Source organism: Aethina tumida, chromosome 1 (genome assembly GCF_024364675.1).
Source record: "Aethina tumida isolate Nest 87 chromosome 1, icAetTumi1.1, whole genome shotgun sequence".
NCBI lineage: Eukaryota > Metazoa > Arthropoda > Insecta > Coleoptera > Nitidulidae > Aethina > Aethina tumida.
Genome location: NC_065435.1, coordinates 61,312,023 through 61,336,408, shown reverse-complemented (window position 1 = coordinate 61,336,408; position 24,386 = coordinate 61,312,023). Strand labels below are relative to the sequence as shown.

At 29.8% G+C, this 24,386-nt stretch overlaps 1 protein-coding gene across 2 annotated transcripts in view; it reads left to right on the top strand.

Moving 5' to 3' along the window:
• LOC109597141 (protein Wnt-2) overlaps positions 1-24,386 on the top strand; it is a 67,522-nt gene that overhangs the window by 13,161 nt on the left and 29,975 nt on the right. The window contains exon 1 of one of the 2 annotated variants that reach the window (XM_049961411.1): positions 2,657-3,286. The exons of the other annotated variant lie outside the window; for it this stretch is intronic. Coding sequence (XP_049817368.1) covers positions 3,207-3,286 — 80 coding nt within the window. The 5' untranslated portion in view covers positions 2,657-3,206. Of the gene's footprint in view, positions 1-2,656; positions 3,287-24,386 lie in introns of those variants that run through there. 2 annotated transcript variants of the gene reach the window in all.

Genomic DNA, 24,386 nt, shown 5'->3' with positions numbered 1-24,386 from the left:
TAATTTTAAATATTTTTAATAGAGATGTTTTTTGTGAAGAATTTTAATTATTAAAGCATTTTGGGTTTACAGTAATATAACCGATTATATCAATTTAATGTAGTAGATGTAGAATGTTAATAGTACGTATTTTAGATTATAAACACATTAATTTAATTATTTATTAATTTATTATTTGTCACATCTCCCTTTAAAAGTTAAAAAAGATATTTCTAACTTATGTATCTAAATATGGAAAATAATATCATTTTAAAATAATTCTGATCCATCACTTTATTGTGTCTTCAATGTCATTTTCTACTCTCTGCACATGAAATATTTTTCCTTTGTCTTCCGTTTGTTTTGATTTATAACTAGCTCCGTTTTTATTACTTTATTATGTAGCCTAATTATGTCGTTTTAATTCGTCGGTTAACCTTGTTCTATACTAAATTACATTTTGTACATTCATGTAACCATAGATGTCAAGTTGAGATAGTGTTCGACATGGTTTAATAGACATTTTTTTTATTTTGGAAATTATCTAGTCTTCACGTGGGAAGACTCGTTATTTTGTATAAGATTCGGTGCTACTCCCATGTATTTCATCAATGTCATGTGTATAATCCAGGTGATTCCATTAATAATAAATTATTACTACCAATATATTAATTACGTCAACATCTTGATTATATTCTTATCTTATATACATATGTAATTAATTAATTACATATACGTTTTTATTTAAACATTTAAAAATACACTTAATTACTTAACACGGTTTAATCAAATATTGACCATTATGAATAACGTTTTTAGATGCTGTTTTACTTCAAATGGATATTTCAGTGTGTCAATTAGAATCAGTGGTGTCACAAATTTCCACATGAAGGTAATAATCATTGATTATTAGATAATATTTTTAAAGGAAAATTGGAACTTTGGGTGGAAATTTAAGTTCTGCATAATCCATACAAATTAATTAAAAATAATTTCCTGTGACCAACATAAAAACCGGATACTTGTGCCGACAAGACAATATTACCTTATATCAATAACATAAAACTCAAAATTCAGACATTCAAAATAAATAATGTGATATTATCGTTTTACATTAAAATAACACTGGTTTACAGCCATTTTGACTAATATTTTGGCTCACTAAACACTAAAACCACATTTATTATATTATATATTTATATTATATTATAGTATTTTCGAAAAATGGAGTTTTGAATATTTGTTCCGGAATTTGTCAGTACAACTCGAGATCTAATTGACCGATTTTGCTATATAAGCAGATAAATGAACATTCTACAATATTCATATTCTTTTAAAACTGGTACAGTAGTTCAGATGCTAGCGATTTTATTAACTTGATATGGTTATCAATTCTACAGTGGTCAAACAAAATTCAGCTCTATGATGACTTTTGCGTTTTCTCTCTTATTGAAACAATTGGAATTAAATCTACTTTTGATATAATAAAATTATTATATAAAATATTCTGGGTCCTTTTTTGTTTATTGTTCTAAGCTCCCATCATCTACTTCTGTAGTATTAATAAAATTATAAATTATCGTTGGATTTTAATTTTTAGTATTTTATTTTTTTTTTTTTTCATAAAAGTGTCACCTTTACGCAAACTTAGTGATTTCTCTTACCCTCAGCATATATTAATTTTATCTATTTTTGCCACAAAACCAACATTATCAAATTATTAAAATCACTGGCATCTGAACTAATGGATCAATCTCAAAACTAAATAAAAATTGTAGAATGTTGATCTTTAGTTTGAATGCTTGTTTAGCCAAATCGGTCACATAGATACTCGAGGTATGTTCAAGCAATTCTGAAAGCGAAAAAAATATTAAACATAATTTAAATTTGATTTTCAAGTTTACTTACTGTTCTAAAATGTATAGAAAAATTATGGAGGGATATAAAAGCAGAACATTTTTTCCTTCCTTCCATTTTGAAAACTAATGAATTAAATGGTGTCAAAAAATGGAGTTGATCTTAAAAGATTGACATGAAAGTATTCCATACATGTATTAAAATTATACATCATCCGATCGTGGTCTACTATAAATAGTTAACTCTTTGTGCCAACACAATTCACATTTGGTTATTCAGTGAACAATGTTCTCTAATGGCATCATTCAGTTATACACTTTTAAAGATAATAAGAATTAACTTGAATTGAGAACTAATGCCAACTAACAATAAGTTATTATCTGATATTCTCAGATGTATTTCACATTAAATTCAATGAAGTACTTACATTTTAAATAAAAATTGCTTTAATCAATTTTTACTATAAAAAAATTTAAAAGTGGACCTTGATCAGATGCCAATTTTAATGACTTTTTATTCATTCGACTTACTTAAAGCTTACAACAGTGTTAATATCTAGTCAGATTAAATAACATTTCTCTTTTATTTACAAAATCACAAAAACAATGATTTTATTTATAGACTGCAGTCTCACGTGTGAAGGAAGGAAATTTGATATATGTACTCAAACAATTCAACGAGCAAAAAAACATTATCATAGCAAATTTGCTTAATGATTATTATTTGTGTAGTTAACAAATCTTATTAGCCCATTTCTGTTTATAATATGTCAGCACAACGTTGGAATTTCTATGCGGTCTAATACGTTCGCTGGTTGACAAAATTGAGAAACATTGATCATATCCCGACGTAAATTCCCGTAATTCCGGACGTGTCCTCGCCAAATGCGCCGTGTCAGCATTAAAAAAACAATGCGTTGTCGGGTCCGCGACGAAACCGGCGTCGTTAATAGTGTATAGGTTGTAATTATCACCTATATATCGTAAACTATCCGAGTTTTGGAGGGGCTAGCCATATGTCGATTGGTCCGCATCTCAGGTATACCGGAGCAGGTGAGACAAACATCAACCAGAGACTGGCATCACTAACCAACTCTCGTGCCACTCTTGTGATCCCACGAGAAGCTCGCGAACTGACCCCGCGATCACCGCCAAAAAAGACATATATATATATACACAAACAAAAATAATAACACGAAAGTTACGTTACAAATTTTCGCGGTACCTACAACAAGTAACATTTTGGACGGTGCGTTACATACCGTTTCCTGTGTGTGTGATTTGTTATGGTTTCTTCCGGGATTGATGGTGATTGATCAGTGATGTTCTGTGATCGGATTGGTCAGATGTGCGCCCCTGAATTATTGCAGTATGCGGCGCATTTTTAAGTGGCACCGGAAGAAAAGTCCTGGACTGATCGTGCCGCTGTTCCTGCTCCTGATACAATTCAGGTGAATACAGTACTATAATTTGTAGATTGTTTATTTTAATATGTTTTATTTAGTTTGCGTTTGTATATTCTATAAATTTGCAAAATATTAAATATTAATTTTCACTTTTATTCAATTTTTTATGTTGTGTGTTATATATATATATATTTATATAAAATACACTGAATTTCGTGTTTATTATATTTCTCATTTTTATAACTAACCTGATTTCTTACTGTATTTTTAACCAATATTTTTATAGATTTAATTTTTACATTTTAATTCAGAAAAAAATTTCTAACTACAATTTTTTTAAATATTTTTAATTTAGCTTACACTTCCGATTTTTATATCTATTTATTTTTATTTATTTAATTAATAAATTTAAATTAAATGAATATGAAATATAGATAGTAGTGTTAAATATAAATTTTAATTTAATTTTATGTGTATTTTTTTTATTTTTTTTTTATTTATTTTTAACGTTTATACCTTCTATTTTTGTAATTTGAGTTTGTTAATTACAATAATTTTATTAAATAAAAACTGCTTTGTTAATGTTTGTTGAATATTAATTGAAATTTTATGAAAATTATTAAACAGTTTCACATAAATCTTTTAATATTTTATTATTCTTTATTTTAAATTCTTTACCTATTTTTTAGTTTTCTTCTTAATATTTTTGTACTTTTAATAAATATTTTTTATATCAATTAATTTTTAAATTATTAATAATAATTTAACTTCATTCATTATACTACCGATTTTTTATAAATTGATTTATGTAAAATAGTTTAATTATATAAAACTAATATTTAATTGAAATTTTACCGAAAATATTAAATTGTTAACACTGTTGTTTTTATTTATATAATATTTTACATTTGATTATTCTGTATAGTTATAAAAAATGTTATTTCTATTTTTTAGTTTTCTTCCTAATATTTTTTCTTCTGTCTTTTCAATCAATATTTTTATATCAATTTATTTTTAAATTTCAACACAGAAAATATTTCATTTTTTTAAAGTATTTTAACATTTGTATACCTTCGATATTTTATAATTTGGGTTTGTTAAATAAAACTACTATCTATTAGTATTTATTGACTGTAATATTTAATTAAAATTTTACCAAAAATATCAAATTGTTGAGACAGATGCGTTCATTTATATATTAAACTTTTATGATTTTTTTATTAAATATTAATATATTCTTATTTTTTAGTTTTCTTCATATTAATTCTTCTGTATTTTCAATAAATATTTTTATATCAATTCATTTTTAAAATTCAACACAGAAAATATTACAATTTTTTAAAATATTTTTAACTTCATTTTTGCCTCTGACTTTATTAATAATATTTAATTGAAAATTTACGAAAAGTATCACATTATTATCACAATTGCACTTATTTTTTTATTATATAAAAAATTTCAAAATCTGTTACTTAAACACATCAAATTATTAAGACAGTTAATATTATTTGTTTAGAAAATTTAAAATGTTGATAAGAAAAACATTTATTTAAACAATTCAAATTTTAAATAAAGTAAATACACACAATACAATAACTGAAATATACGTATTATAAGTATTAACTGCATTACACAGAGCCTTTTAATTATCATAACACAATGTAGTCATATTGACATTGCATAAAAAAAGATATAAAAAATATATATATATATAGTCTAATCTATTATTTAAAATAAGCAATCTGCGTTTTAAAAATCTGATAAATCTTGCGTGATCATTGACAATGTTCGTAGTATTGACTCCACATAATGTTGTACACAGTGCCGTGTTCCGCTGAAAAATTGATAGGATGATAAAGTCAGTTAATGATGTTTTGAATATTAAATCGGTATAAACGTCAATATCGCAGTAGGCAGACTGTGTTGTGTTTCAATTAATGTTCCGTGTCCCTGTCTCCATAAGCCTAATTGGATTTCCGATGAACGTCGAAAGCTCGAAATTCCATTTCGAATTCGATACATAAAAATTTACACGCCCGATAATTTTTACAACTACGGACAATTTTTTTTTTCGCCGCTGCGAATCAGCTTAACATAGATAACACGACATTAAGTCGATTTTCGGTCAAGTTTACGTGCTTCGAGTATTTTGCGGGTTTGCAGTTATTTTGATTTCCTTTAATGATCGTTCGAACAAAAGTAGGTTAATTAACAACCAAATCTATTCAACCTGTTAACATTCTATAAACATAAATACTTAATTGTATTAAATGTAGGACTTGGTGTTTACGTCCTTGTTAACACAATTTATACAAAATGGATTACAATGTGGCCATACGTAAATCAACAAGTTTTCCTTTCTTCACGTTTTACACACCCACATAAGATTTACTAGTCAATCCTTTTCCATTACGGATTTATTCGCGCCGTTTTAATTTATATGTGTTAATTATTTTGCATTGAATTATAAAATGCAAATGCTGGAGCAATATATCACACCGCAAGAAACAACGGTGTACATATTGGCCGTTTAGCATATTTTCCACGGCTCGCGGAGAAATTGACGGTTCGCAACGACCGATTTGTTAAGAGTGAAATTCCAAACTGAAAATTATACGTTCTGTATTTCTAGAAATATAAACCATAATTAAGACTGATATATACGTTAACAAATTATATCGCCAGCAGACACGTAATTTGGTAAATTGTTGCATGTGTCTGGGGGAAAATTCGAAACAAACACAAAAAAAAACGCCCATACGTAAGTAATAGCAGTAATCAGTAAACTTGTGCATAGTAATAACAAATTACACACCATTAAAATCGATACAATGAAAATATTTGCAACTCTAAAAAAAGCATGTGTACCGTGCTAGCACCTTAACGACTGGATAAAGATAATAAAACATCTCAAACACATCAATAAATAAATGATCTAAGTAACGCAAATATGGAATCTTTTTCAAATTGTTTAACATTTCGTGTGCGTATGTCTCGATTAGTGCACCAAACACACTCATTCGACTTATCCGGTGCGTTCATTTGCTCACTGGAATTTGACAAGGTCGCCAAAAAATTGCAAATTTAACTTTCAGTTTTGTGCATCGAAAAATCCTGTGACAATAAACGGCACTAGACGAGGCTAATTTAAAATAATTCGAAAAACCATTAACCAATAAATCATGCGGCCCATAAATTTTAACTTCCTGGCTGGCCCAACAACGCCAAGAACTCTCTCATGGTGAATTTTTTCCGTCGCGCCAGAGATTTAAGCATAGAAATTTGCATTTTATTGGCCGTTTGTTTGCGATGAGAATGGCCGGAATGGGTTAAATCCTGAAATTATGTTCAGAACATACGTACGAGTAATAAAACCCACTAACAATCGCTAATAACTTTGGTTATGGTAGCCCTTAAGATCCGCGCAACAACAATCGCTATTGTTACATCTCCACGTAGTCACCGATAAATCATTGGGTTGCGTGTGCGGTTTCCGAAGACATATTTTTATTGACAGTAAAACAGCACTAACCTGGATACAGGTGGCGACAAATGGGCTACTTCAATTAATTCACCAGTCATTAAATAACTTACACGTTTTTTTTATTCAATTTAATGTCCTAAAAAATTTGTTGTCACAGATTTAATGTGTCTGAGAATATTTTATTACATTTTAATTCTACGTTATATTGAATTATTCATTTTTTTATTTTTAGATTATCAATTATACCATTGTTTTTAATTCTTTTTCTAATATATTTAATTGACTTCTGACCATTTTAACCACTTCTATTTTTGCTAACTTTTGGGTATTTTTAAATTGCTATTATTTATTTATTTATTTCTCTGTTGTCTCTGTTTACTTTTTATCTGTTATTAAAAAATAAAAATAATAAAATGGCCTAATTATTATAATGTCGACGAATTTATAAAAAATATCTTCTATAATCTTTGAATTGTTTAAAAAGCTAAAATTTAAAATTATATTTGCATGAATGCATTTTGAAATAATAAACAATGGAATTAAATCCAATTAGTTTTAATAACGCAATATCAAGTTTCAGTTTTATACCCCAACGATTTCATTTTAACATGTAGTTTTGAATATTTTTGATTTGATTTATTTAAAAACGATTTTACAAATTTAATAATTGCTGGATCCACATAATTAAATGTTCTTTCAAAATTAATTCTGATCGTCAATTTTAACTTTGTTATTTTTGTTTGGTATTTTTGGCACTTAATTCTTGAATTTACTTAATTTTTACAAAAGAATATGACAGATGATAAAATATGTGTTTTTCTCACTAAAATATTCCAAACGTTTGTGCAATTTTAGTTCATCTTATGTTATTTATTTCTATTTTATTTATTGTCTATATTTGTATTTTATTCATTATTTTTTAAAAATATTAAATTTAACTTATAAATTATTAATGATTCCATACGTTGATTTTACTAAATATGTTTTACTTCTGCAATTTTATAATTTTTTTTTTGGATTTTTATATTTTTGTAGCCTCTTCTGTAATTTTAACTCTCATATTATTCATGAGTACTTCATATAGAAAGTTAATATTGTTGATTATATCCGTAAATATCAAATATTTAATATTTGTAAGATTCATATAATCAAAGGGCTGCTCAAAACTAATTCTGACCATAAATGTTATCAATTTTTATTATTTATTTTTTCGTTGTTACACTTTCCATACTTGATAGTTTTTATTAAAATGATAGTTTGTGACAATTCTGTAATAATAATAATAAAATATTGCAAATTTGTATATTTTTAATAAGACTATGTTTTATTATTTATTTATTTCTATTTTGTTTATTTTTTAGTTAGTTATATTTTATCTATTAACTTAGAAATTATAGTCTAATTTCTTCTACATTTCGCTGATTTTATTAAATATATATTCCTACTGAAAATTGTTTCACATTTTATGAAAAATCATTTGATTTGTATATTTTTATACCTTCTGCTGTTATTACTCATAACTAATTCATATACAAAGCTAAAATTGTAGATTATATTTATAAATATGTAAAATATCTCAGTTGATTTTAATATCTATTAAAAAATTAGATTAAGTCTAATTAGTTTTTAATTACACTATATTAAAATTTGTCGCGTTTTCAATTTTCTTATAAATTTAATAATCCAACGATGTTAAACATATTATTTTAAATTTAAAGTAATTTCCATTTATCTTATTGATTGATATTTTTTATCAAAACAGATAATTTTCAAATTTACTTAATTTTTACAAAAAAATATATCACAAATTATAAAATAAATGTTGTGCCAAGATTTAACCTCTTGTTTCTTAAATATTATAAACTTTCAAGTATTTTATTTTTTATTATTGTCTATGTTTAAATTTTAATTTTTTAATGTTAAATTTAACCAAAAATAAATTGTTTCAAATTTTATAAATAAACATTTGGATTTTATATCTATATGTCAAATGTGTGTATTGATTTTAATATGTATTAATGAATCAAATTAATGATAATTAGTTATTAATTACATAATATCAAAATTAGTTCAGTTTTTAACTTTCTTTTAAATTTAATATCTCAGAGCTATGGTTTCAACATGTGATTTTGGATTCATATTAATTTAGATTTATATTATTCAAAAAATTCTTATTCAAATTTAATATTGTAACTAATTGTGACAATAAATTTTAATTTGATCAACTTTTATTATTTATTATTATTGGAATTTCCGTACGATATGTTTTTATTAAAAGAGATAATTTTTCACAACTCTACAATTTTCGAATTTATTAAATTTTTACAATAAAAATATATATCAAATGATAAAATAAGTGTTTCTATATATAAGTAAGTAATTAATATAAAACTATGGATTATATCTGTATATATAAAACGTTAATTTGTGGAGACTGAAAAAAAAGTTTAATTACATAGTATCAAAATTTGTTTAGTTTTCAATTTTCCTACTAAAATTACTGCCTCGTTTGAACAGTGTTAGTTTAAAATTATATTTGATTTATATAACCGAATTTTATATATCCATTATTTGAAGGATAATTAAATCTGTCTAAATTTCTTATGGAAATAACAAGTTTTAAAATTTCTGGAACACTTTAAACTTCTAATTTCTTTTATTTACTTATTGTATATTTTTTCCAACAGTTCTAGCCTTCTAGAATAAATGCAATTTATTTAAGGGGTCACCAACCATAATTGTGTACCACAGAATCTTGCCAAGGTTATAAACGCTTTGCATGTGAAAATCAGATAAAATAACAAAAAACTTTATAGTACATATGTAAACATGTGGAAGCATCACGATTGTCTTTATTTACTGCTTCGTAATTGGGAGTGTTTGCAGCTGACATTAAAACGACTCCCGATGATGTAATTCAAGCGTGGAACTCCAAAACGATTGAGATTTCAGCGGCTCACCGGCTCGGGTTTTATTGTAGATCGGTCCGGGGCACATTAAAACGAGATTCATGCCCAAAGCTTAGAAATAATTACGAGAACGGGGTCCACAACCCATCGATCTTTTGTTAAATAGATGTTGGGAACAACGTATTATGGTATCACATTGTGATTTAATTTCATTAGCATATTCTCGGTCAACTTAACGACCAGTAAAATCGATTTTTTAATTTATTATCCAGAAAAAAAAACACATAAAAATTGATATTTAGGAATCTGATCACGAATAAATAATGGTTAATTATGGTAGAGAAGGCACTATCAAATTTATTTACGTAAGTCATAAACGATGAGATTTATGATTGTGATTTAATGGTGGTTAATTAATATGCCTAATTAATAATTCATGTAAAATCATAAAACTGGTAATTGAAAGATTGGTTTAAATGTTACGGCGTATAGAAAAAATTGACACAACTTTACAATGTTGCACCAAACGAGTTTAGATCGCAATCGAATAAATAAACAACTGTTTAACTGTCACGATTCGTAATAATTCTGTGATTTATACAAATTCTTCACATTTTTAAAAATATTTCGGATTCCCCATTTTAAAAGCGTCGGGAAATGTAAAACTTCTGGTGATTTATGCGTAAATATCTTTTGTTGTATTAGTTAAAGGCAAATAATGGTCGTGATTGTTGTATGGGCGAAAACTGAAGTAACTTAATGAGGCCATTTATTATCGCCATTTATTGTTCCGACGTATGAGGGCGATAATACATGCTAATTACTAGTTATGTACTTTCTAATTATCTACGAGATCTCCTCCCAATCAAAGAACTCACTAGATATCAAATTGTGCATTTTTTCTACATCTGACGGATACTTCATTGATGGACTGTCAGTTTCTTAGGTGTTTGAGGTATTTGTGTACGAAACTATTTATTTACATTGATATGAAATTAATGTGGAATTTTAATAAAGCATGCAGTGCAAGGGACTTTGGTAATTGAATTTGCCCCTGGCTTGGTAATAAATCATAAAACAATCAACCGACTGCTAAAGAAGTCATCTAGATCATCTTGTCTCATATTTTAAAACTCCTGCAAACGTAATGAATATGTTATGCTGTGTATACTTTCACATGGATTTTTGTCATTTCTTTAAGAAATTTAATTAACCGTTAGTTAACAAAGAACGGTTTTGTACGATGATGGTTTATTGTAATTAGGTTCTTTCTAACATAAAGTGAGGTAATAATGTCTTAAAGACAGACATAAGAAGACGACTTGCATATATTTAAACTTTTAATGATATGGTCAGTTGGCAAATATTTACATACATATTTACTTTTTGATCTTCAATTGATTTGTTAAGAGATTACGTCTTAACTTAAGGAATTAAGTGATAAGAAAGCATGATTACTAAAATCCAATTCCGATAAATTTTTGTACATTTAAAACAAATTCTTAATCATGGTTAATTTTGTTAATTTGCCAATTTGTAAAAATGCTGTTTCTTCCGATGGAAACTCTAGTATCTGTAAATCTCTTTGAATTGGATGTATCTGTGGCATAAAACAAATCAATAATAAAATATGACTTGTTTATAGTTATCACCACTATTACGTAACAGTAAATTTAAAAAGTATTTATGCAACAACATAAATCGTTTGACTCTCATTATTGCACCGTTAAACTTACGACTGTTGCTCAACAACATTACAATTTGAAATACCTAAATTAATCTGAACCTGATCAACAGATCTAGTAATTAATACCCAACTTGTCATCCGATATCTAAGCGATTTTTCTTGAGCCAATGACGGATAATCAACTCGAGATGGAAAGGAAAGCACAGTAAAAAGCAAACCGACTCTCTCGCTAGCCGAAGGCGACCAACATAGTTGTGTAAATCTATTCCAAATAGAAGAAGCTAAATGCCAACATTATACCCGGCAACATGTCATAATTATACGTTATCTTATTTAATAAATTGACCGGGAATACGCGGGTTTTTGCGAGCATGTAATATTTTATAGCTGTCTTTAGGAATACAGTAAATACGTGTCACTTTATGGACACGTGTGTTCACACACGTTACATTATAAAGTTCTCATAATCCTGAATTTTCAAATAAATTTTATTTTTAACAATGCATTTATATTGTAAGTCATGTAAGTCATTTTTGTGTTTACCAATAGACACTTCCAAAATAACAGTAACTTGGTGATATGAATTCAGGAACATAATAAATTGGAAATACTTCTTTGTCACTGTTACTACATAACATTTAGGAATTTTTATAACAAACGATTCCTTGTTAATTTGCATTTGAATGATTCATCAAAACTTTGAGTCCGTTCAATGAAAATCCAACAAATACACCACAATTTTTGATGTGCCTCCCACTGACAAAGGTCTTTTATTGAAGACAAACTGCTCAGTACTCCGTACGTATAATTATTTTTTCTTTAATGATAAACAGACAAAAGGTGGACTGGAAAAAAATCGGGCGAATGAATGGAAACGAAGAATTCGTAAAAGAGTCTGACGGGAGGTGTAACCATGTAACTCTAGAATAAGACGAGCAGAAGGAAACGTTCATCAGGGATTTTATTGATGTCCACGGACACTTGTAATTGAGCTATCACTTTTATTTTCAACAGGTACGACGTTCCGTCGACAAGACGAATATTCCGAACATCATTACCGGGGAACTCTCGATAAATATCTCTTGCTGGAAATTTGATACATGTGTTTTAACATCTTCTGAGACTCAGCTGGCTAATCTATTGTTTCACAACTACTTAGTTCATACTTCGAAGATGAACAGCAGGAGTAAATTTTTAATTTGTTTGCTTTGTTATTTTTTTATGTAATAGACGAAATACTGTAACAAAAAATCTCCTTTATTGAACGGAAAATTCTAAAAATTCCATTGTCACGTTCAATGTTATTAAAGATTCTTGACGGCTGTTCACCTTGATGAACTGATTCTTGGAAGATGCAACAAAAGAGATTAAACAGACAATATTGATGATTAACTGGAACATACAAAATTTTAATCACATCCTGATGTGAGGTTTCAAGAATGTCACGGATCTTATAATCCATTCACCAATAAACGCCTATAGTGCAGAACGGATAAAAATTTATCTGCAGTGGTTCTCTTAATTCAATATGCGAAATAAGACGGAATAATTAATTACCCTCGAATAAGTGGTTCCATAAATCATGAGTCAAATATTCCTCCTATGACTTACAAAGAATTAAAAAATGTGAACGCGTGATTCAGTAGTTTTGAAATGAATATTCCAGAGTTTATTGGTAACCGCAATCTCTGTCTAATTGGCATGAATCATCACGTCAAAGAATACTGTAGACAGAATGTGAACACTATGTAAATCCATTTATTATAAATAGGTTTGATGAATGGGTTTCTTCAGGCGATTTCTATTGAAGCTAAATAGATTTTTTTTAATAGAGAAAAAGCATATATTTTTTTCTCCATTAAGGACCAAGAGTATCAGTATCATAGAATTTTAGTACTAAAACATAGTCATAGTTACAAAATTTACATAAAAAATATGGGATATGGAATACATATTGATTGTTTCAAACTATAGTTTGATTCTTTGTTAATAATATAATAATTTTGGAAGATGTGTTAGTACGGACCTGGTCATGTGGGATTTTTATAAATGGTACCTTCGCGTGCAGATTGAATCGCCCGGAATTCGACCTTGCAAGAGCCCCATAATTTTTGGAAGTTGATACGCTGCCTCCTAATTGTATCTGTTGGTCATCAGCGCCATAATTTAACCAAATTGCCAGTTTAATATATCATGCCCCGGGTTCCACCATCTTTTTTAATCGTCTTCCAAAGCCATTATGGTGGTTACAACATGTTGTGATGAAATTCCACGATTTATTGATTTATGATATGCAAATTTTGGGTGTATTGTTGGTAAACGCCTAGGGAAACAATTTCAGACAGGCTTTATGGCTTGCATAGTAGTCATTAAAAAAATTATGTCTGCCTCTTGGTTTTCTAAACCCTGAAAAGGTTTATCTGACGTTTCTAAACGAGAAATAGCGTTTCCCTCGTTTTATGTCTTCAGAATGGCATGATCTATATTTTGAAACATCCCGCCGCGTTTTGCTGTTACCATCCCAATATTTCATGTGATCCCACAATAAAATACCAACGGGACATATCTATATCTTGTCCGTCCATCCTTGTGGATGACCACAAAGAGGAATGAAGAATGAAGAACTGGCGAACCAGTTCGCATGTGTTTTTTTGCTCCAAGACCGAGAGATACGAACGAATTCGCTTTGACACAACTGAATGTATTCGTTCTGTAAACGTTATTGAGAGAAATGTACTAGGCTCGGAGGCACGACCCCATAAAAAAACTGAAATCATTATAGCCGACGATGTTTGACATTTCTACCAGCGGCGGTGCTCAAAACGCAAATAAATATATTACTAATATAACTACGAAACAGTGACCAAAAAGGTTTAAGGAGCTTTAAAGTCCCAAAGTATAATCACATATTTAAATATTTTCATGTGTGTACCGTATTTGACATAATAAACGTGACTTTTATTTCACATAAATGTTTAGACATTTTATATTTGTTTTGTTTGTGCCACATTCAGTACCAAAAACTTCAAAACCATGCTGAATACCAAATTTATTTTTTTCAGTAAACCTCTTTGCTGATCATTCTAATAAGAATAAGATGCACTGTTTCAAAATTTGTTGTATCAAGAGCTATTCAATTGTTTTCAACACATGGCTGAGTTGTGAACCTCAAACGAGGTGGCTTTATTAGAAAAATCAGACAGAATGGATAAATGAGTTTTTCTACTATTAAAGCTGAAATTCCGTAGGCGAATGTTTCAATAAGGACCATTCGTTGATGTTTGGCTGAAGCAGGTTTACCTGCACGAAGATTTTCGCAAAAAACTAACTTTCACCTTCATTGGTCTTCGTAAAATTGAAATAGATTTCTATTTAGTGACGACTCAAAGATTTTTATGTTTAAAACTTTTGAGAATATATTGGCCACATGGTGGAGACAATTTGTTAGTTTGGGGTTGCTTTCCAATTACCTCAATTAAAATCCATCAAAAATTTATGGGAGGTGTTAGAAAAGAAGATTCGAGGCAAGATATTCAACTGGTTTGAGAAAATATAGATAATGATATTTTCCACAAGCTGAAGGAATCTGATATTGTTATATTTTCAAAGTTATATTTACCATGATTTACAATAAATTGTCTAATCTAATATAAAAGGTTTTGACTTTCAAATGAACACTATTATCAAAATATTTTGAATGTTTCTAAATGAAGTCTTATTTATATATTTACATAGGGGTATCTTCCTCAAACAAATTGTTAAAACTATTTTGTCTTCTTTTATAAATAGCAAATAGGTCTTGATTTTTACCTTTTGGTTAAAGGAAATCTAAAATTATTTTGATACGCCTCTGAGAATTTACGAATGAGACCTTTCATCTAAATTTAGTGATATTTAATTTCCCGCTGTTTACGAGCCATAATTTCTTATTAAGTTTGTGGTACCTACATTATCATAATTCAGAAAAATATTCGGCTAAAAACGACCGTCGATCTTAATTTATTTTCGTAAGCCTGAATAGTCCCTTTGATACTCCACAGCCTGGTCGAGATTCCCTGTTCTTCAAAGAAATGAAAACAAATCAATATAATCAGTCCAAGATTCAGATAACGATCGGAATGCGTCCACGCTCCACGACATAAATCATCGAAATAGACCACACCAAGACATAACAAAAAAAAACTGTTCGGTAATTATAAATGTCTGTAGCAAAAAACTAACAAGAAGAAATGAGCGTGTAAGTTTTGTGAAAAAGCAATGTCGCCGCAATAGGGCATGGCATAACAAATGTTGCCGTCGGGCGAAAATGTCCCGTTGACAGATGGTACTGGGTGGTCCGGTCCGAACCCATAGCTCACCCTACGCGATAGAGTACTACGGAACCACCTATGGACCATCGGACCCTCGACAGGAGGTCGATATTATTAGCGAACTTATAAATCAACAGGCCGTTGAGTGTAATTGAGCCGTCATCATAGCAAGTAGTCATCTCGACCGGGTGCACAGTGGTAGGGGATTGTATACCAAATGGATCACTATCTAGAAAACTTGCCCATATCCCATTTCACGTAAAAACCAAGAATGAAATAAAATGGCATAGGAATAAACTCACTAATGACAAGACTAGAAGTGACTTAACATTGAATAATTTAACTTATCTACGATAGGTTGACGTAAAGAGGCTTGAGTCGCTTATTTATTTCGCTTAGGAGGAGGAGTTGACTCCTTGTGACAAGTCTACGACTCTAGTCAATAAATTAATTGTGACCACGAGGATAAGCAATGTGACATAATAAAGACTAAGTTAATTTTTGAATTTGCTTTAAGTGTAATGATAATAATCATTTCATATTATATTCTCATAATGCACTCATAGAAGATCCTAATTATGGATGACGCTTCTTCAACTTCAAGGAATTGTCAACATGTTTAGACTTGCCTGCTTTTAACCACAATCCAACCGAAATCCCAAAAAGTATGATTCATTTTATCTCTAATGGGAGTCTACACTTCGATATAACCTGTGCCGTCTTCATTGTTCAGTTTGAGAGCACCGTGAGAGCTTTTCCTCTAATTCACACGTTAAGTTAACTCCGAGCTTCGCCGCGGGCGTTCGATCATACGTTTTTTCATCGATTTTATCTGCATTTATTAAACCCAATGATTTGCATGTTCTGACATGAGTAACTAATAAGATAATGCCATCTCCACTTTTTTTTCCGGTTCGTCTTTTACGATCTTTTTGTCTTCGTCCAAACAAAAGGCGCTGATGTGAACCAAGACGCGATCTTATGCAAATATTCGCCGCATTTCAATAAATTTTAGCGGAAAGGTCACGTTTACGAAACCTTGCTATGATTTATTTTGCAGAATTGATTAACCGCAATCTTAATTACGTATTAATTACCTATAAATTATGGTATAACGTAGAAAAAACATCAATGACAAATGAGATTATTACCTGAATATCTTGTTAGTTACCAGCATGAAATATACACTTCGTACTATTTCATAGCGTAGGTATTTCGTTACACTTGTTTTAAAAGTCTGTGGCAAGATATTAATATTTCCTGCTTACAATATATGTTGACGATAAATTGTAATTAATAATCCTAATTTCTACTCGTGTTTACACAACATACATTACGAATATCAAATTGGTTATAAAAACTTAATAAAACTGTCTTGTTATACAATAGTTTTCTCTATATACCAATATTTTGAAGGAGAGTAAATATAATAATTAAATAAAATTAGGTTCACACTTACATATTTTGATATTTGTGAATGACAATGGGATCTTATTTTGCTTGTGGAATGGTCAAGATGTTATAACTGACTCCTTCACAATTACAATTTAACACTACTTTTGAGACTGAATATACAATGGTGGAAAAAAATATGGAATATTTATAAACAGTACTTAATATTTTCCCTAAACTGTTGCAAATCTGAACAAATTTAATTTACTGCAAGATCTGTCCATTAATCCAATAATCATTATATTCACAGGTTTTTACTTTCTTTTAAATAAAAAAGTATGGAATATTTCATTAATATTCATAAAAAATTAAAAATAACTCAAATATTTTAATAATTTGTCTCGTATCTTTTGACTTCTATCGGTTCTTGGCATCCTTTAGTCATAGAATTTATCAGTCTCTGCAATGTATCACCAGGAATTTGAGGCACTGCTCTGTATGAATTGAAGAAGTTCTTGGTTGTTGGTTGGTTTGATGTTTTGGATGCGACGATCTAATACTTCCCAAAGATGCTCAATAAAATTTATACCGGGGGACTGAAACGGCCATTCAAGCATAGTTCTTCATTAGAAACCACTCTTTAATAATTTAGATGTGTGTTTGGGATCGTTGTCTTGTTGTACTGAAAACGATTCATTTTACCCTACATTTGAATCATGTCCAACTTTGGATCGAGAAAAGTATCACCAAACTATAATGCTTCCACCACCATGTATAACCGTAGAGATCTTGTATTTAACATGATATGGTTGCGCCATTGGCCGTCTCATAAATGGTCTACCATCCGCCTCAAACAAATTAAATTTACTTTTATCACTTTAAAGGACAGTGTTCCATTTTTCCTGAGTCTATGACAAGTGGAATTTTGCAAATGTCAAACGGGACGCTTTGTTTTTCTTATATAGCAGTGTTTTTTTAACTGCAACTCGGCCATCTAGTCCCGCATTAAATTAAATTAAATTAAATTAAATTAGCTAGATGTTAAAGAAATTTTAACATTAAAAATTAATGTTCTTTCACTTAGCCCTTTTAATATTTTATCCTTTGTCACAAGCAAGTTATAACAGTACTCAAAACATCAGTAATGAGTTACTCCCAAAGCCAGTTATAATTTTAAAATAAAATTTTTGGATGATTTTTTGATAAGAATCGATAAAAATCGTAACTGTAAATAATATATCGATTCTCCAATAACCCCAACGGACACTCAATACAATTAAAATGGGAATTCATGAGCGCCGTATTAAAACTCGTTCGTTTAAAAATACCTAAAACGCCTGTAAATGTTACAATAACTTTCAAATTTATGTAAATATTTTGATAACGTGCCTAATAATAGTGGCATATCATTTGCATATGTTAATTTTTATTCACCGATGCGAGAGTGCTCCGAGAAATTAAATCGCTTGTCGATGACACTGTTTGCAGGCCAGTCAGTTTTCCTCAATAAATTCAAATTCGATTTGAATTAAGTCTTTAAGGCGTGTAAGTTTTGTTTTCGCCTCAATCTTGCATTTTACGACCATTCGAAACTGACGGCTTAAATCAGGATTAACTTAAATAAATATCGCGCTTTTACATTATCGAATTCACCACACATGTCATAAATTTTGATTATAAGTTTATCAATGTCACATTATTAAAATTAGTGGCATCGTTAAGTTTCCTTATAGGTCCGTTCAAATTTATGGTGGAACCCACACTTTGTCAATAGTGCGGAATGTTTTCGTTAATTAATTAGAAATTACTTATGCAATCTAATCAATGGGATTTGTTGTTTTCGGTTCATTAATTAATACGACTGGACGCCGTCGAGCCGACGTTGTCTTAATTATCTCACAATGCAACAACGACGTGGACGGGTATCGACGCTCGAAAGTTGCAAAAACACGCCGATCACTAGTTGATTTATTAGACAAATATAGATAACAATTTTCACAACGTTCATGACTGACATGTTGAAAGCGCCAATTTAAACGTCCTCGCGTATGATTAATAGCGTGCTTTAAATCTCAATAAAATTATTAATTATGATCCGTATCAATTAGCGTTGCGATAATTTTATTGGGTACCTTACATAATAATTGACTCGATTAATTTGAATAAATATGTAAATATGTGCATTTTCCATTACTTAATTACTCTTGCTTACTTGACTGTTGCATACACAATCTGCTGCTGCACACACACTCGTGTGAAACATACATTTTACGGCCACAAATAAAACTGGTGGTTTGATCCTTGAAATTTAATTGGTAGGTTAAAACTAGAATGAACATATGAAACGTCGTGATAAAAGGCAGTAAATTTCTTTTTGAATGAACTTAAAATTTTCTGAATAAAATATAATTGTGTTCTGATAAATGCTTTTATCGAAGTTGTAAACCTATTTAATAGAGCGTTTGGTATTTTGTGATCTGTAATGGGCAGTGTATCGGTTTAATCTGATTCAAGGTGTTCGTTCAATAATCCACAGTAAATAAAGTAAGTATAAATTAACAGGCCAGCTGCTCTTGTAGTGTCCTTTTCACTAATACACTCTTAATGGCTTTGCCACTTTGGAACGATAATTTAGATAAAACCCGTCAAATAATTTAGGTGCAATCGGTTATACCCTCACACCAAGCCATAAAATTCCCTATATACGTTTTCTATAACTATATTGTTCTATAAAATTTGCTAAAACTTTATTTATTATTTATCTTTATTTAAATTTAAAATAAATTTTAAACAAAACGGAGAATTGAAAAAGTCTGGAAAGGATTGCACTGTGGTCGTGGAGGTCAAGCTTGGTTGAGTGGATGTGGTCATCTTGATATACTGAATGAACAATCAGAGACTGATCTGATTATTTCTGCAAAGTCATTTCACGAAAATCCTGTCACATTGGGTGAATGTGGTTAACTTGTACATCATCAGGCATTTCCTGATCGTAAAATTGAATAAAATTCTTTAGCATTTTTATCTATTAATATGTACATAATGAATTTATTGAAAAACTATAATATAATAATTGACTGGAATCTAAGATTTTGTTTTATCACGTATTTTTAATTGATTAAGATGAGAATTTACATTAACATATTTTGATTTTTGTCAATTACCTCTTAAAAAAGTATTATTTTTTAACTTTTTCGACCTTACATATATTATATTTTATCATTATTTTTGTTACTGAATAGTAATTCTTTATAGGGCTTACACTTACATATGTTGTTATTGGTCAATTACAATTGGAAAACAACTTAAAAGGGATTTTATTTTATATTTAAAAATATAGTTAATTTTTAAAAACTTTATGATTAATCGACTAAAATCTACAATTTTTTTTCTCACATTTTAATAATTAAATAAGATTAGATTTACACATTTACAATTCTTAAAAAAGGATGTTATTTTATCTTTTTCGAAATGTTTTATGCATATAGTCGTTTATTTTGTTGTGAAATGATCAGGATATCACCTTTGATATAATTTTTTTTTATAATTACTAAGATTAGGGTTTACACTTACATATGTTATTATTGGTCAAGTACAATTGGAAAACAACTTAAAAAGGATTTTATTTTATATTTAAAAATATACCTAAAGAAATTTTTAAAAATTTCGTTGTTCTCACGTTCTTACAATTAAATAAGATTACACTTTTTTTGATATTGGTCAATGAAAATGGGAAAGTCTCTTAAAAAAGGATATTATTTTATCTTTTCTAAATTTCTTATGCAAATAGTCGTTTAATTTTTTTTGTGAAATGTTCAGGATATGGCATTTGACTCTCCAATTATTATATTACTATCATTATTTTTTAGTCTAAATAGTACCATTTTTTATAACTACTATTTTAGGGTTTACACTTACATATTTTGATATTGGCCAATTACTGTAAAGGTTAGGTACTTGATAAATTACAATTGGAAAACAACTTAAAAAGGATTTTATCACTAACTGAGACTGAGTAGTAAAATTTTTTTTTTGTTACTACAATTTTTTCCAAATTGGACCCAGATTCCTTATCCCCGTATTGACAATGGCCCAAATCTTCCTTGTAGTGGTTTTACCACTTATTTTCTACCCGGTATTTAGATTACAGATTTTGGGGGGTGTTAAACCACAATAGACTTTTATTCGAGTTCCATGTCGTCCGTGTCAAGATAAAAACGGACGATATAAAAAAGACAAACCTATTTGACAGTGCGCTCACGCGTTCGTAATGTAATACAGTTTTGTGGCTTTTAAGACCTTTTTACTGTTGTTTTATCTAACCTAACCCTTGTTAGTAAAATCCGAGATGTGGGAATCGGCCTGCGTGCCACGTTTTCTGTAACGACCGAAAATAATGAGATGCATTTCCACAAAAACGAAAGCCAAATTCCATTCGCTTCTTTACGGGTTTTTCAACCGGAATTGAGCAACATCAGCTCTACGCAATTCAATATTTTTTCATTATTATTATTATTTAATATGCATGTATTCAGTTTGGTCGTGTAGTAGTGATCGTTTAATAAGAATTGGTTGGTGAATGGTATGAACCTGTTGAGGCTGCTCAACTTGAGCATATTAACATAGTTAATCTTAAGTATTGGTAAATTTATTACCTTATTTAGAATGCAACTGGATATCGATTGAATTTCAGTGCCTATAGTACACTTGAGATAATCAATTTCCCATGGAACGAACATAAATATAAAATAAGTCATTAAAATAATGATATACTAAAATCGTAGCTAAGAATGTTTATTGAAACTACTGAGGACATTTGAATGCCTTTAAAAGTACTTAAGTTCAAGCCTATTTTGTAAATTGACTAGCTATTTATACGGCAAAGAGAATTGGAAAAATTACATTAAATCGGTACACTACTTGCAGATTAAGAGAATTTCTAGATTATACTTTGTAATTTGAATACCTGATTCTCTGGCACGTTGCAATTCTGATAAATGCAGATCAGTTTTTAATGTACCAAAGTATGTCAACGTGCAAATGCAAAAATGCATGAATCAGAATTTGAATTTGGAAACTGCTGCTTCAGACATTAGTTATTTTTTTCTCAAGGGACGACGAATAAGCTTCTAAAGTAAAAATAATAAAAGTTTCACATAATGTATGATTTACGATGTTTGTTCCTTTTTTTAGTACTTTAAGTCCAAAGGAATCAAGTATGCACTTTTTGAAGGACAGGTAATAAATTACCTAGCTGAAACTTTAATTGGACATTTTACTTACGTGACACTGTTTTACTTTTTTATTTATAATTTTCTATATTCATTTCAGGTCAATTTAGAAAAAATACAAGTTAAATGCTTTGAATGGATTCCAAAATAAAGCTCAGTTCGTCTTTCTTTACAATTTCGTCGGTGCAAGAGAATAATAAAACCGTATTTTATTGTGCCCCAATCAAATCGATGATTTGGGTGCACATATTTGATGACATGATTAGCTGTGTGCAGCATTGTCGTGTCATTTACGAGTGTGGATCTCCTGACTCACTGATTTAATTATCTGATGTCAGGTGGGAACGTGTGGGCCGTTCAAAGCTTCTTTATTGCTCGGGCTACCACCAGTTCCAGACCTCCGTCATTTTTGTTTATTACACCATCTTCTGACATACCAACTACTGATTTCATTTAGATAGTCACCGTTTAACCATAACAAAAAATCGTTAACTCTTGTAAAATTTTATTGCGCCCGTTTATATGAGTTGTGTTGATACACGCCTTTAATATTTTCTTTATTTTTTTTTTCCTGTGCCCAGATCGTGTGAGATTGTTATGTTTACTTGGTTATGGTTCTGCTTATTCCCAATTTGGACGTACCCACGTCTCGAGCGCAAGGCAACGATGGGAACGAATGGAGACGGGCATTAGTAAATTAAGCCAAATGAAGGTTATATAAAACAGCACTTACTTTATACCTTTCTGTAATTGCGTTTTGTAAATACCCACCATGTTAACAATAATTATTCCAGGACATTTACAATTGTAATTGCTCCTACACACGGCCAATCAAACGAAAGTACTGGAATGGGTGTTCCACACTATTATACCGCAATCATCATTATTATAAACAGCGTGAATTCTTTGTAATTATGCCGTTCTATTGGAAATACAAATACATTATTCATTACCGAGTTTTTCTATTGGCAGTCCAAGTGTTAATACGTATGTTGTTAATTGTTTTAAGGATGCAGGAAAATTGAAACACACCTTTGCACCGCGAGTTACATGCTCCGCTGCTCCCGAGCAAAATTAATAACCCGAATTTTATTCGGAATTCATTTTTCCCTTCGATGTATCGCTATAAATTTTATGCATGATTTAGTTATGAATTTGTTGTCGTTCGGCTCCACCATCGTTCATATCTCGTGGCGGTTTATGTGTGCCGTTTTTTACCCACCGGTCAATTACAATCTGTAAACACATGTTTGTGTTTTGCAATTTATTGAGTCGGTTTTATAGTGTGGCGAGTTAATTCCCCCATTATGATTATTGATTGCGTACATAAACACGATCGGTCCGGTAATCGTTGGGAAAACATCGTTGAGAAAAATGTGATAGACACAGAAACCACTCGAAAAAAACTGACCGGGCAAAGAAAGAATGTAAAAAGGAGAATGCCGAGACTGTCTCCCTTTATTATTTCTGTTTGTGCGATTCAAGTACGCTTTAATTGACATGAAATATCTGTTACTAATAAGACCGACCGCTGAAAAGACCAGTGTCTCCTCACTGATTATCTTATGTACATTTCGAGCCGTTAAAAACGCCCACGGATGCGCAAAAGAAACGCGTATTTCTTCGTAATAAAACATATTTAACAGTAAAAGTCGATAATAAAATTAAAGTTACATTCGGTTTTATTGTACCACTTAGCATTTATCGCGGACGACTTTATTGCCGCTACCATGTCAACTATTTATTGTCTACTACTGGATTTGGATATCAAATTCGAGTGTAGTGTTTTTTTACTTTTTGATCCCACAGTTATTAGTTTATTTAAATAAAACGAACACTCGGATGGTGAAACGGCCGCAGAACATTGATTCGACTGCAGGTTTACGACTGAAATGCACATAAATATACTTTTGTAATTATTACGAATGCAAATATAATTTTACGATTCCATAATCGTTAATTATAAGGCAATTAGCTGTTTTATTAGAAATTAATGAGAAATGAGGAAATTATTAAAGATTTCTTGCACACGGTAAATAGATCTTATCATATTAGTTTGTAGATATCATTTCTTAAAATGACACTTTGGGTTATTAATTAATTTTTTAATTTGATTTGAAACTGGCCATAAA